Source organism: Podarcis tiliguerta, assembly GCF_965153285.1.
Source record: "Podarcis tiliguerta genome assembly, chromosome: Z".
NCBI lineage: Eukaryota > Metazoa > Chordata > Lepidosauria > Squamata > Lacertidae > Podarcis > Podarcis tiliguerta.
This window is the reverse complement of record NC_139553.1, coordinates 13,187,959-13,200,554: the sequence shown is the minus strand read 5'-3', so window position 1 is coordinate 13,200,554 and position 12,596 is coordinate 13,187,959. Positions and strand designations below refer to the sequence as shown.

Sequence of the window (12,596 nt, the reverse complement as noted above, 5' to 3'; positions counted from 1 at the left end):
GAAAGGCTTGGCAGAGCGATTTGACCGGATTAGGGTCTTCCTGAGTACGTGGCACCTCACTCGAGGGATCATGGAGGCAGGGGAGGTGTCATGGAGTCCTGAAGAGACTGAGCCGATCGGCACCAAAAGCAAGGAAATCGGAGTTGTGGTTGATTTTATACGAATTTCTAAAGATTTGTAGTCTTTTTGGGGGGGTCCATTTTATATTGGTAATTGAAGTCGGAAACAAAATAGATATATTGTAGCAAGATTTGACACTTTTATGAGTTCAGAAGTTTCAGTTCCATTGTTCTCCCAGCGGGGAGCCGTCAGCAGTTGTCAAGAGGTTAAATGAGGCGTGCAGGAGCTCGCTGAGCTAGCTCTGCAAAGCGAATGCATGGTTCTGGTTGGGTAGAACGCACCCATTAAAGAGATACAAAATGTCTGTATACAGTGGTACCTCGCAAGACTAATGCCTCGCAAGACGAAAAACTCGCAAGACGAAAGAGTTTTTTGAGTTGCTTCGCAAGACGAATTTCCCTATGGGCTTGCTTCGCAAGACGAAAACGTCTTGCGCCTTTTTCAATGCATTCCTATGGGAAACCGTCAATGCATTTCCTATGGGAAACCGTGCTTCGCAAGACGAAAAATTCACAAGACGAAAAAACTCTCAGAATGAATTAATTTTGTCTTGCGAGGCACCACTGTACACGGTCTACTAATGGAAACAATACAGCGGGTATAGCGAAAGGGAGACATAAGGCGGTTTGGGCTTATTTTCGCCCGGTCTATTTATTCTAGCGAATGGACGTAGGGAAAGGAGAAAGGCACTTTTATTTATGGGGTTCGGAGTTAAGTGTGGTGCTTGTGTAACAGTGTGGGGGCTGAGGGGTCCATATGGGGCTGGGTGCCCTAGAGGTTATCACCTCAGACCCTCTGGTGACCGGCGGAAGGGGTGAAGAAGACATGCCCCCCCCCGTTCCGTATCATGGGGAAATTCCTTTGCAAAAATGTGTGTATCAGGCAAAATTGCATAGCAAACTGTTTATATTAGGAATAATTTACATCAAAAGGCTGCTGAATTTCCAGGAGAACTTAAAAATAAATAAATCGCAAACCAATGTGGAAAGGGAGACTTAAAATGGAGGGGGGGGATCCATACCTGTTAGTAACAATTGGTGGAGGGAGGTTTTTGAGCATGTCCAGAGTGCATCTCTCAATCCACAGAGCAGCAGGAATTTGCCATTAGGATTGCTGGTTCCTCTTTTCTAAATGGCAGCATCATATATTGTATATGCAGGAGGCTTTGTTGTCATGGTGGGAAATGTTTCATGCCCTTATTTTTTGTTTATAACACATTTAATTTTTTTGCACTGGAGCACAGTAGTGGGGGACACACACAGTGTATAATAGGTTGCATGCAGGGACTTAAAATAGGGGCTGTAGTGTATTCGGTTGCATGTATCTTAGTAACAGAGTACATGTCTCACATTTGAAAAGGTGCTAGGTTAAATCCTCAGCATCTCCAGGTCGGGATAAAAGAGATTCCTGCTCAAAACCCAGGAGAATCTCTGCTAATCAGTGTGGATCTAGATGGAACAATAGGCCTGAATTACTCTAAGGCAGCTTCTGATGTTGCTGGGATGAGATCAAGCCAGGTGTGACTTCTCTGCAGAACCTATACAAATGAATTAAGCCCTGGCTTGTATGCACTCATTATGTGCTACGCCCAGAACTAAGACATACTAGCTTTAGGACCTGGGGAAAACTGTGCCTTGGAGGGAGGAGATCTTCTGTTAGTTGCATACCTGTGATAACATCTACCTGTATGCAGATGAGAGGTGTCTGCGGGGAAGTTGGTGGTGCCAAGTTGAAAGAGCAGTGGGCAACTTGAAATGCAACAAGGGAACCTTTTCATGGGGGAGTGGAGTGTACCCCATTTGTATGTGGAAAAGGTGGTAAGTATTTGCTCCTTTTCAAGACTTGTTCTCCTTGGTTCTATAATAACTTTTTGGGGGGAGAGGTGGTGGGGAACAAACCATTTTATGTTCCTTGCAAATCTAGAAAGTGCCAGGAATCTGATAATTTTTGCCAACTTTTGCACATACAGCAAAGCATGAAGTAAAGGTGAGTCTAAACATCTCAAGAATGAAGACAAGAGGCGATCCCAAATATTTTCAGTAAATAAAACCAGACATCATTTTTGGGGTGGTGGGCAGATAAGGTTATCAGGTTTTGCACAAGCGCCTGTAGCTATGCTTTTAATAGGCATTGTCTGAGCTGCAGCCAGAGGAACATCAGAAGCTGCCCTAGTCCAAGCCAGATAATTGGTTTATCTAGCTTGCCTTGTCTACTCTGACCAGCAGAAGCTCTTCAGAGCCTCGCTTGGGGGGGGGGGTCTCTCAGCTCTACCTGGAGATGCCATTGGAGATTGAACCTGGCACCTTCCACATGCAAAGCAGATGCTCTACCACTGAGCTATGGCGCTTTCCAGGAACACAGGATACCTGCTTTAGCCAAAGTACTGATCGGCAGCAGCAATCCAGAATTTTAGGCAGAGGTGTCTCCCAGCCCTACCTGAGGTCCCGGGGACTGAACCTGGGGCTTCCTACATGCAAAATGGTGATGCTCTTCTACTAAGCTACAGCCCTCCCAATAAGATGGCTGAATGAATATTGTTAAGAGTTTGGTCAGGGGAAGACCCCCGCCTAAACCCAATAAATTAATTAATCCAGCTAATGTCTGGGATAGGAATGGGAAATGCAGGCTACAGAACTGTGTCAGAAAAGGAATCCATGGGCCAGCTTATGCAAACCAGTCTGGCCTGGCTGGTTGAATGCAAACCATTATGAAACAGTGGCCAGGTACTATACATCAAAGAAGGTTCTCAGGTCTGTGCAAAACAGGAGTGACAGGGAAAAGTATAATTTCACAGGAGGCTTGGGGTTTTGGCAAGAGGTGTGCCAGGAAGGAGAGCAAAGGCTAGTTCTCCATGAGCTGATGGGAAGGCCAGAATTTTATGTGGAGGGTGTGGGTGTGTGTAGAGGTCAGAACCACTTTGGCACTGGCTGGAGGAGGCTGCACCAGGAGACCACGAGCCATGACTGGCTGCTGTTTTGGACCCAAGTTTGCTGAAGATATGAGAGGGGCAATGAGAGACACACCTGGGGTATAATGTTCAGCAACCCCTCCATGGCAGATAAAAAGGTAAAGGTACCCCTGCCCGTACGGGCCAGTCTTGACAGACTCTAGGGTTGTGCGCCCATCTCACTCAAAGAGGCCAAGGGCCAGCGCTGTCCGAAGACACTTCCGGGTCACATGGCCAGCGTGACATCGCTGCTCTGGCGAGCCAGAGCCGCACACGGAAACGCCGTTTACCTTCCCGCTAGTAAGCGGTCCCTATTTATCTACTTGCCCCCAGGGGTGCTTTCGAACTGCTAGGTTGGCAGGCGCTGGGACCGAACAGCGGGAGCGCACCCCGCCGCGGGGATTCGAACCGCTGACCTTTCGATCGGCAAGCCCTAGGCACTGAGGCTTTAGCCCACAGCGCCACCCACGTCCCACGTCCCACGTCCATGGCAGATATCCAGGTGTAAATATGTGTTAATAAGCCATATTTCTTAAAGATAGTAGCCTCTGCTGTGCCTCAATCTTCCCAGCGGAGACACAACCCGGGTAAACACTTGGAGCCCCAGGAATCTCTTACAGCTCATGGGTATTGGAGTGGCATGTACCACTGGTGTTAGATGTGGGATCTGTGTTTGCCCGAGAGCAAAAGTGAATGGTAGTGTGCATGCAGCTGAAGAACTATTGCCTTTAAAGTGATTGAATATACACTAGTGGAAACTCAGCAGAGAGCTCTTCATTTTTCTCCCTCTTTAAAACTTTGCCTTTAGCCTACTTTGTCCCACCTCACTGGAATGGCCAATGTTTATTGATCACTTTGTAGACAAAATGGCACCATTCTCTGAGATCATCCTATAAAAACTGCCAGGCCTTTTTTTTTTTATGGCTCATAACAGATCATAAGAGTTTATTAGCATTTCAGTGCTAACATTCCCTTTATTGCCAAAGTTCAGAGTCAAGTGCCGATCCTTATATAGCCACATGACAACACCCAGACACAAGAAAGCAGAAGTTGTATCCCCAAACAAGTTCGGAGGAACCCCATTGTTTGCAGAAATACAAAAATATGAGGGGGCAGAAATGCTAAATTGAGGGAGCTCCCTGCCCCCCAATACTTCCCAGTTAGGACTGAGTGTACTCACTGATCAGCCTCCTTGGAGGGTTAGTAGAGGCTGGTCCATTGGACATGTAGAGCAATGCCTCCACCAATCTCACCATGCCCTCAGCCAGCCCCCAACCAATCTGCCTTCTTACTTGCTGTCAGTCTATGCCAGGGGAAGAGGGAAGTTTTTAAACTCACAAGTGTATATATAAAGGTCTAACAGCCTATAATTTCATGCTTTACTTTGCTGCATGTGCTGTGATTTTTAAATCTCTGCTGGGGTTCTGTCACCAAAGAGTTCAATTTATTTTTGCTCCTGTGAAAGGAGAAGGTAAAGGTAAAGAGACCCCTGACCATTAGGTCCAGTCGTGACCGACTCTGGGTTTGTGGCGCTCATCTCGCTTTATTGGCTGAGGGAGCCAGTGTACAGCTTCCTGGTCATGTGGCCAGCATGACTAAGCTGCTTCTGGCGAACCAGAGCAGCGCACGTAAATGCCGTTTACCTTCCCGCCGGGGCGGTACCTATTTATCTACTTGCACTTTGACGTGCTTTTGAACTGCTAGGTTGGCAGGAGCAGGGACCGAGCAATGGGAGCTCACCCCATCGCGGGGATTCGAACCGCTGACCTTCTGGTCAGCAAGCCCTAGGCTCTGTGGTTTAACCCACACGCCACCCAGAGAAAGGAGGAGAAAGGTGGAGCCAAATTACTCCCCCACTTTCCCATGTCTCTCTCTCTCATTACCAGCATCTCCAGGTAGAGATTGGGAGAAACCCTTGCCTAAAACCCTGGAGAGCCATTGCCAGTCAGAGTAGACAAGACTGGACTATATGCACCAGCCGTTTGACTTGGGATTAGGCAGTTACCTAAATTTCAGTCTCGGCAGCCTACTTTGTGTATCTGACAAACTGGGCTCTTGTCTATGCAAATGTTTGCCACAGAGAATGTGTTGGTCTCTTAAGGGGTCTCAGGGGTCTTGGCTGTTTTTGCTACAAGAGGCTAATTTAACTGGGCCACTCTCCTCTTTTCCTTCTCTCCATACTCAGTAGGTCCCAGATGTAAGAGAGATGTACCTATAGATGAAGCTTTGTGGGAAACGACCCTCTATCCAGAGAATGGCTCAAGACATGTCTGCACTCCAAGCTGAAAGTAAGTCGCTGGTGTAGGTGTGGCAACTTCCTTGGCATTGTCTTTTGCATGTGATGTGCAATAAACCTTTGGAACTCACAACCACAAGGTGTTGCGATGTCCGCTACCAAATAAGGCTTTTAGGTAGAGGCAAATAGCTCTGTCTAATGATCAACCTGCATGCTTGGACATAGGCACTTGCAACATAATTTATTTTACTTATTTATCCAGGGAGGTCAAGGTGGCATACACACTTCTCCTCCTGTTGCTTTTATTCTCACAACAACCCTGTGTGGTAGGTAAGGCTAAGAGTGTGTGACTGGGCCCAAGGTGACCCAGCGGGCTTCATGACTGAGTGAAGAAATGAACTCTGGTCTCCCATGTCCTAGTTTAGCATTCTAGCCACTACATCACACTGGCTCTCAAAGAAGGGGTAGAGTTTTAAGGGGACCAAAACTGGAGACAAGGGCAGCCACTGGGGTGATTATTAATGCTTCTCTGTATTAAAATCAATCCATCAATCCAGACCCCACAAATAAAAAGCACAGCAGGCAGAGAAGTTCCAGTTATGTTGGATTTGGACCTGCAGGGAACATTCCAAAATATGACCCTCTTCCTTCAGAGTGAAATGGTACAGCCATACTATTTCAGGTCTCTACCACCTTGTTCAGTGCTATGTTTACGTGTGTGTGTGTGTGTGTGTGTTGTTTTTAAGACCCTGCTTATGAGCTTTCCTTTCCTTCTCTGTGCTAGAAGACCAAGACATGCGAGGGATGTGGAAAGATGTTGATGAGGAGGAGACCTATTTGTTTGACTGTAGAAACTTCCCTGAAGAACCGTGTTGTGAACCCTGGAAGCGTGCAGAGATGGAGGCCAGAGAAAGATCAGCTCCTTCTGCCTCTACCGAAACCCCTGCACCAGACCTGCAAGACTCTGATTTCCTCCCTTCTGTTTCCCTTGCTGCCTTTTTGGCCCTCGTGTTTGTCTTTGTTTCTATGATCCTGCTCCATCATGGTAACAGCCACTTATCCTTGGATGACTACAGGGCTGCGAGCCCCACCAAGAATCAATTGCCCCAAAGCCGGCTTGGACTCCTTCGCCTTCTCTTCCCAAACCAGCCAGAAACTACGTGGCAGATTCTGCAGCAATACATATGTGGCCAGCTGGGAGGGACAAATCCTGACAAACCTTGGGTCCTGGTCACCGCTGGGCTGGGTGATGCAAGAAGCACACTTCTGTGCCTCACCAAAGCAACTCTTTCCCTCCTGACAGAGGAGAGTGCCGTGAAACTTCGATATCTCGAGCAAAGTAGTGTCTGGCTTCCCTGGAGGGGCATTCTGGAAAATGGGACCTGTGATATCTCTGCTGCAGAGATTTATGTGGGGCAAAGTCTTGTACCTTACGGCATAATGGTGTCCACACGGAGCTCTGTGGATGGAAAACGGTTGGCCACCAAGATCAGCCTTGCTGTTCTGCTGAATGGTATCAAACGAGCACGGGAAGAGTTCCTCCTCCAAGTCTTCACTCCCAGACTGGTGTCTGACATTTTGAATACTGTTCTCTTTGCTGATAGGGCAGTGGATAAATTGGTGGCTTCTAATGGGAGCTTCCTTGTCCTCCTGGTAAAGTCTGAACAGTATTTGGAAAGTGGTTTTGTTTGCTGAGGAGCAGGTGTCTGGAACGCCAACACTCTCAGAAGAGGACACCTTCCTGTCAATGTCTGGTGTGGCTGCAGAGTAACAAGAGAGTCTGGATAGCATGCATTAAAAAACAGAAGCCACTGTTCCTTGGGTTTTGAAGATTATATGGGTTAAGAAACTTTCAACCTGAATTGTGACATCAGGAGCACTACCCTGGTTCCAGTCAGCTGTATTCCTGGAAATAAACACACCCAGTATTGTCTACACTGACTGGCAGCAGTCCAGATTTTAGGCTGGGTTCTCTCCCAGTCCTATGTGGAGATGTTGCAGGAGACGGATCCTGGCATCTTCTGCATACAAAACAGATACTCTGCCATTGAGCTGCAGCCAGCAAGCCTGGAGGATTAAATGCATCCTGTTTGTCCAAATCACTGGCTGGCCACTCACACACCTATGGAAAGCCCAGAAGCAGGACCTGAGTGCAACAGCACTCTTCAATTTCTAATTCTCAACAACTAGTATTCATAGCCATACTGCTTCTGACAGTGCAGTGTGTTATAAAGCACATTGGGTTGGAAGGGAGAAGAGGTTCTTTTTTTGGCAACTGAAACAATGCACAGAGGTAATAAGACCAAGGACTACAATTACCCAGCTGCACCACTAAACTGATAGTCTGCGGTATACTGCCTCTGAAACTGGAAGTTCCATTACAGTATGTTATGGCCAATGAATAAAGGATGGTACCTCTGGAATTTGGGAAGGGAGGGAAGGATTTTAGTGGTTTGCCAATTGGCTTTGCCCATCCCAATGAGGGTGATTGGTTGTGGGGCGGGCTTGCTCCATGTTGAGACACCAGAGCGGAGGGGAAAGGGGAGGGGGGCAGGATGTGTGTTAGCCTGGCTTCCAAATGAGAAGCAGAATGATGGGAGTTTTGTGTGATGAGAGCATGAAGGCAGTTCACAAACACATATCCAGAGTAATCAGAGGATATTTAGTATTTCGCCAGTCTCTTCAAGCAGCACTGGGCAATGTGCTTCCAACACCTCTTGTAAATCTTGCTTAGCCAGCTAATTTTTATAACCCCCACAACATGACCTTTCTGAAGATAAATTTGAGGAGCAGTATGCTTTTACTTGGGATGCTGGTGGCGCTGTGGGTTAAACCACAGAGCCTAGGGCTTGCCGATCAGAAGGTTGGCAGTTCGAATCCCCGCGATGGGGTGAGCTCCTGTTGTTTGGTCCCAGCTCCTGCCAAACCTAGCAGTTTGAAAGCACATCAAAGTGCAAGTACAGTGGTACCTCAGGTTACATATGCTTCAGGTTACATATGCTTCAGGTTACACACTCCATTAGCCCATAAATAGTGCTTCAGGTTAAAAACTTTGCTTCAGGATAAGAACAGAAATCGGGCTCCGGCGGTGCGGCAGCAGCAGGAGGCCCCATTAGCTAAAGTGGTGCTTCAGGTTAAGAACAGTTTCAGGTTAAGAACAGACCTCTGGAACGAATTAAGTACTTAACCCGAAGTACCACTGTAGATAAATAGGTACCGCTCCAGCGGGAAGGTAAACAGCGTTTTCGAGAGCTGCTCTGGTTCACCAGAAGCGGCTTAGTCATGTTGGCCACATGACCTGGAAGCTATACGCGACTGGACCTAATGGTCAGGGGTCCCTTTACCTTTTATGCTTTTACTTAGCAGTTGTTCAACTATAAATTAGCCCCTTACATATAGGAGATGCTGGATCAGGCTGCCATTAGGCTTCTTGGCAAGCCATGCCACTTCACCATTTTATATTGCTCTGATTGATTCATTGTATTTTATTGTGTGCTTTCTTTCATATTAATATTCTCTTCATTGCCTGGGGGGGGGGGGGCTCTGCACACACAAAAGTAAACAAACCATAATATCACTTACAAATGCAGGAGATTTTTTATTATTATTGTGGGATCACCTTATCTCATATGTGCCCACTTGGGCCCTGTTACTGGTTCCACAGAATACTTGTTCCACACTTGCAAAAAGTCAAACTTTTTACTGTGGCAGCACATAAACTTTGGAACTCCTTGCCAAATGAAATCAAGTGGGAAACCTTTGTGGTATTCTTTTCGGTGCCTGCTAAAAACATTTTTCTGTTGGAAAGCTGATATGGGCATGTCGATGTTAACATGTTTTAATCTCTTGACTATTAGTTTCAATTATCCTTAAATGCTTTTTTAAAAATGGGGGGGGGGAGTATTGTTTAGAGGTTTTAGCACAATCAGTATATTAATGATGTTAAATAATACATTTATACCTGTTTCCACCATCAATGGACATGGTCCATTGCAATGTATAAGGGGGAAAGCTTTTGCCCTCCCAGCAGGGTTTCGAAGCTACAATTCAGTACTAGAAGGAGACAGTGGACGGTGTTAAGGAGAGAAAACATGTCTTACTGCTTTTGAGAATTGTGCTGGGATTTTAAGGCAAATGCTGCTGTGCTTCTTGGAGCGTGCCTTATTGTTCTCCCATGCTCCTAAACCAAGGTACCTAAAATCAATGGCAGCAGTGCTGAAAAATAGGTCAGCTTGGGGCTTCCAGGAGGCTTTCCCTGCCGGCCTTCCACCGGTTCTCTCACCTTGGCTGCCAGGCCCTGGTAGTAAACAACAGCTGCTTACCAACCTGACAGAGGAGAATGCGAAGCTCTGCCTAAGGGACAAAGTCCCCTGAGAATGGGAGGAGGAGAGCGAGCACCTTTGGTTTAGCAGCACCAGCAAAGGAAGCATCTTCCTGCCTAGGCTTTCTCTCTCTCTTCATTTTGGACCAGTTCAGATCCCGCTGCAAACCCACACTTGCTCGCCAATCTTAAGAAAGAATAAGGAAGCAGAAGGAGAATGCATCAGACTTCTGGCAGGTGTGAAAAGCAACATTGTTCCTGGATGGAATTGAGTTAGGATGAGGCCACACTGTCCACATCTCCTGCTTTTCAAGGCAAGGTAGGTTTTGGGTATTGTTTTTTTGCAGGGATGGGTGGGTGTAGGACACAGGCAGCTGCCTTTATGCTACAGAGTCAGAGCATTGATCCTTTGACTGGCAGTGGCTCTACCACTACAGCACAAGCCTCTATGTGCTTCCTCTGATAAGGCTATCAATGGCTACTAGCCATGACACCTATGCTCTGTGCGCAAGGTTTCCCATGCATTTCTGGTTGGCTGCTGTGAGAAGAGGATGTTGGGCTAGATTGCCATTGGCCTGATCCAGCAGGCTGTTCTGATGTGGATGTTTATCTTCCCATCCTTGCCTTATCAATTGCTTTGCAAGAGAAGGGCTCGCTTCCACTCTTAAACTTCATACTGCAAACTCCCTTGGGTGGAGGACCTCTCTCTTTGCATTTGCTGATGCTGTAAAAACCAGATGTTGGGGACCTTTGTCCCCCCACCAATGCTGAAGAACTACAACTCCCATCAGCCTCAGCAAGCACGGCCCTATGGCAAGCCAATCGTTGCATCTTGTGGGCCAAAGGTTCCACTGCGTTGATGCTGCTGTATGATTACTGTCACTGAGCTTCCACCTGCCCTTGTTTTTTTAGTCTCCTAGGTAGCAAAGAAGGCTGTGTTGCTGACGGGTCTCCCCATGGCTGAGAAGGAGGTCCAGGGGCTGGAGGCCGAATGCCCAATCTGCTGGAACCCTTACGACAACACTTTCCGCACCCCCAAGGTCCTTCAGTGCCAACATTCCTTCTGCATTGAGTGCCTGGCTCATCTCAGCTTGGTGTCCCTGGCTCAGAACCGCTTGCAGTGCCCACTCTGCCGCCACCCTACTGTCCTCCCCTCTGACCAGCCCGTCACTGAGCTGCCCACCAACGAGGCCATCCTGCGCCTGCTGCGCCTGGAGCCCAACCACATCATCCTGGAGGGCCGGCAGCTGTGCTTGAAGGAGCAGCGCAAGAGCAGGTACTTCCTCCGCCAGCCCAGGGTCTACACCTTGGACCTGGGCCCAGTGACAGATCCCAGCATTGACAGCTACCGTGAGCAAAGCCGCCCGGCCAGCACTACCACTGCCGCCACAACCCTGCCCAACCACCACCGCTCCCCAATGTGGGCGTGTGCCTGCAACCCCCAGCTCCGGATTTTCACCTACCTGATGGCTGTCATCTTAAGTGTGACTTTACTACTCATCTTCTCTATCTTTTGGACCAGGCAGTTCTTTTGGGGGTGGGGGTGACAGGGACCAGCAGCCTCCTCAGGCGGAAGATGCTGGGAGCAGGGTAGAGGTGGTTGGCAAGCAGCAGCAAAGTGTTGGGAGGACTAGCTTGTGTGTGCTACACAACCTGCCTTGAGTTCTCTAAGTCAGCTCAAGTGTGCTGGAAGACATTGCCCAGAGTTATGATTTAAGACTCAAAGCTCTGTCAGATTCTGCCTATCGAACAAGAGAGAGGCTGCCAATTGTCCTTCGCCCCAGACAGCAAAATGGTTTGGACTGCCACTGGGTCCCAGGATTTGACCTTGAGGGTTACTTGTGAGCTTTAAAATAGGGATGAGGACATGGCAGGGCAGTGGGAGCATTTCAACAAACAATCTCACTGCTTCCTAAGTTGGCTAAAGTGGGTAAGAGGGTGAAAATGGATAATGGGAACATAGCAGGTGTGGAGAGGAGAGCTTTTCTCATTCCAGGTGTTGCTGAACTACAATTCCCATCATCTCTGGTCATGATGGGAGCTGTAACACAACCACATCTGGAGGGCCCAAGCTTCCCCATACTTGGAGTAAAGGGACATAGGGACATTAGTCAGGCCATTGGTCCATCTAGCTCCATACTGTCTACACTGAGTGGCAGCTCTCCAGGGTTTCAGGCAGTGGTCTCTCTTATTGCTACCTGGAGATTCTGGGGATTGAACCTGGAAGACTCTACCACTGAGCCATGCCGACCCTCCAAACCGGACTCTTCCCCTGTGCCAAATGCCTCTGCTGCAGCCAATGAAGTGTTCCCAACATCCAGAGAACACTGACTGCACTGCTGAATGTGGAACCACCAAGGCTGCAGATCTTAACTGTTCTCTGTCCAGGGTTGGAGATGGTCCGCTGTGTACTCAAGTCATGCAGGTATGAAAATGAAGGCAGATGCTCAACGTTTTTTTTCTCCTGGTGTATGCACTAATGGTTAGAGGGCCAAACGGCAGTGACATTAAAACTTTTGTATCTACGCTGCAGTGTTTTGTTTCAAATTGCATCAGCTTGTAAGAGTGGGGGTTGATAATAGGATCAAAGCAATCTTTTGGATCTTGCAAGGAGGTAGGTTTAGCAAGGACAGGGTGGATTGGGAAAGGGGCACACAAAATGAACATTAGTGGGGTGGCTGCAGAGCCTTTCCCTACAAGGAAATGACAATTCAGGGGTGGAAGATCTTTCCCCCCAACCTAATTACCTCATTCCGTTCTGGGCATGAACGCCACATGCCGGTGGTAGGTGGAGTGAGGCAAAAGTGAGTGGGGCAGCTAATGTAAATGTTACCTCTGTGCAGCAGGCCAGTTTCCATATACACACACGCCCTTCCATCTCCTCCATCTAGGCAAGCAAGAAGTATTATCAGAGTGAAAGGACACATTCCTGCCAGGCAAAAACTCTCAGGGAGGATGTGAAACATGGTTTG

The 12,596-nt window shown here is 47.9% G+C and overlaps 2 protein-coding genes across 3 annotated transcripts; both read left to right on the top strand.

Annotated features, from left to right (window-relative positions):
* The first annotated feature begins 1,845 nt into the window (after nt 1–1,845).
* LOC310669154 (uncharacterized protein) lies at nt 1,846–7,479 on the top strand. Of its 2 annotated transcripts, none has more exons than XM_083422740.1 (3): nt 1,846–1,937; nt 5,253–5,355; nt 6,091–7,479. In XM_083422740.1, the coding sequence occupies exons 2-3, from the start codon at nt 5,286–5,288 to the stop codon at nt 6,996–6,998; spliced, it is 978 nt and encodes a 325-aa protein (XP_083278866.1). In that variant the 5' UTR covers nt 1,846–1,937; nt 5,253–5,285; the 3' UTR covers nt 6,999–7,479. The 2 variants fall into 2 exon arrangements, with proteins under 2 accessions (XP_083278866.1, XP_083278865.1); XM_083422739.1 differs by having other exon boundaries at nt 6,088–7,479.
* Nucleotides 7,480–8,630: 1,151 nt separating this feature from the next.
* On the top strand, nt 8,631–12,149 carry RNF183 (ring finger protein 183). The gene is made up of 2 exons (XM_083424105.1): nt 8,631–9,943; nt 10,537–12,149. Exon 2 carries the CDS (start codon nt 10,581–10,583, stop codon nt 11,169–11,171), a length of 591 nt encoding a protein of 196 aa, XP_083280231.1. The 5' UTR covers nt 8,631–9,943; nt 10,537–10,580; the 3' UTR covers nt 11,172–12,149.
* Nucleotides 12,150–12,596: the final 447 nt, after the last annotated feature.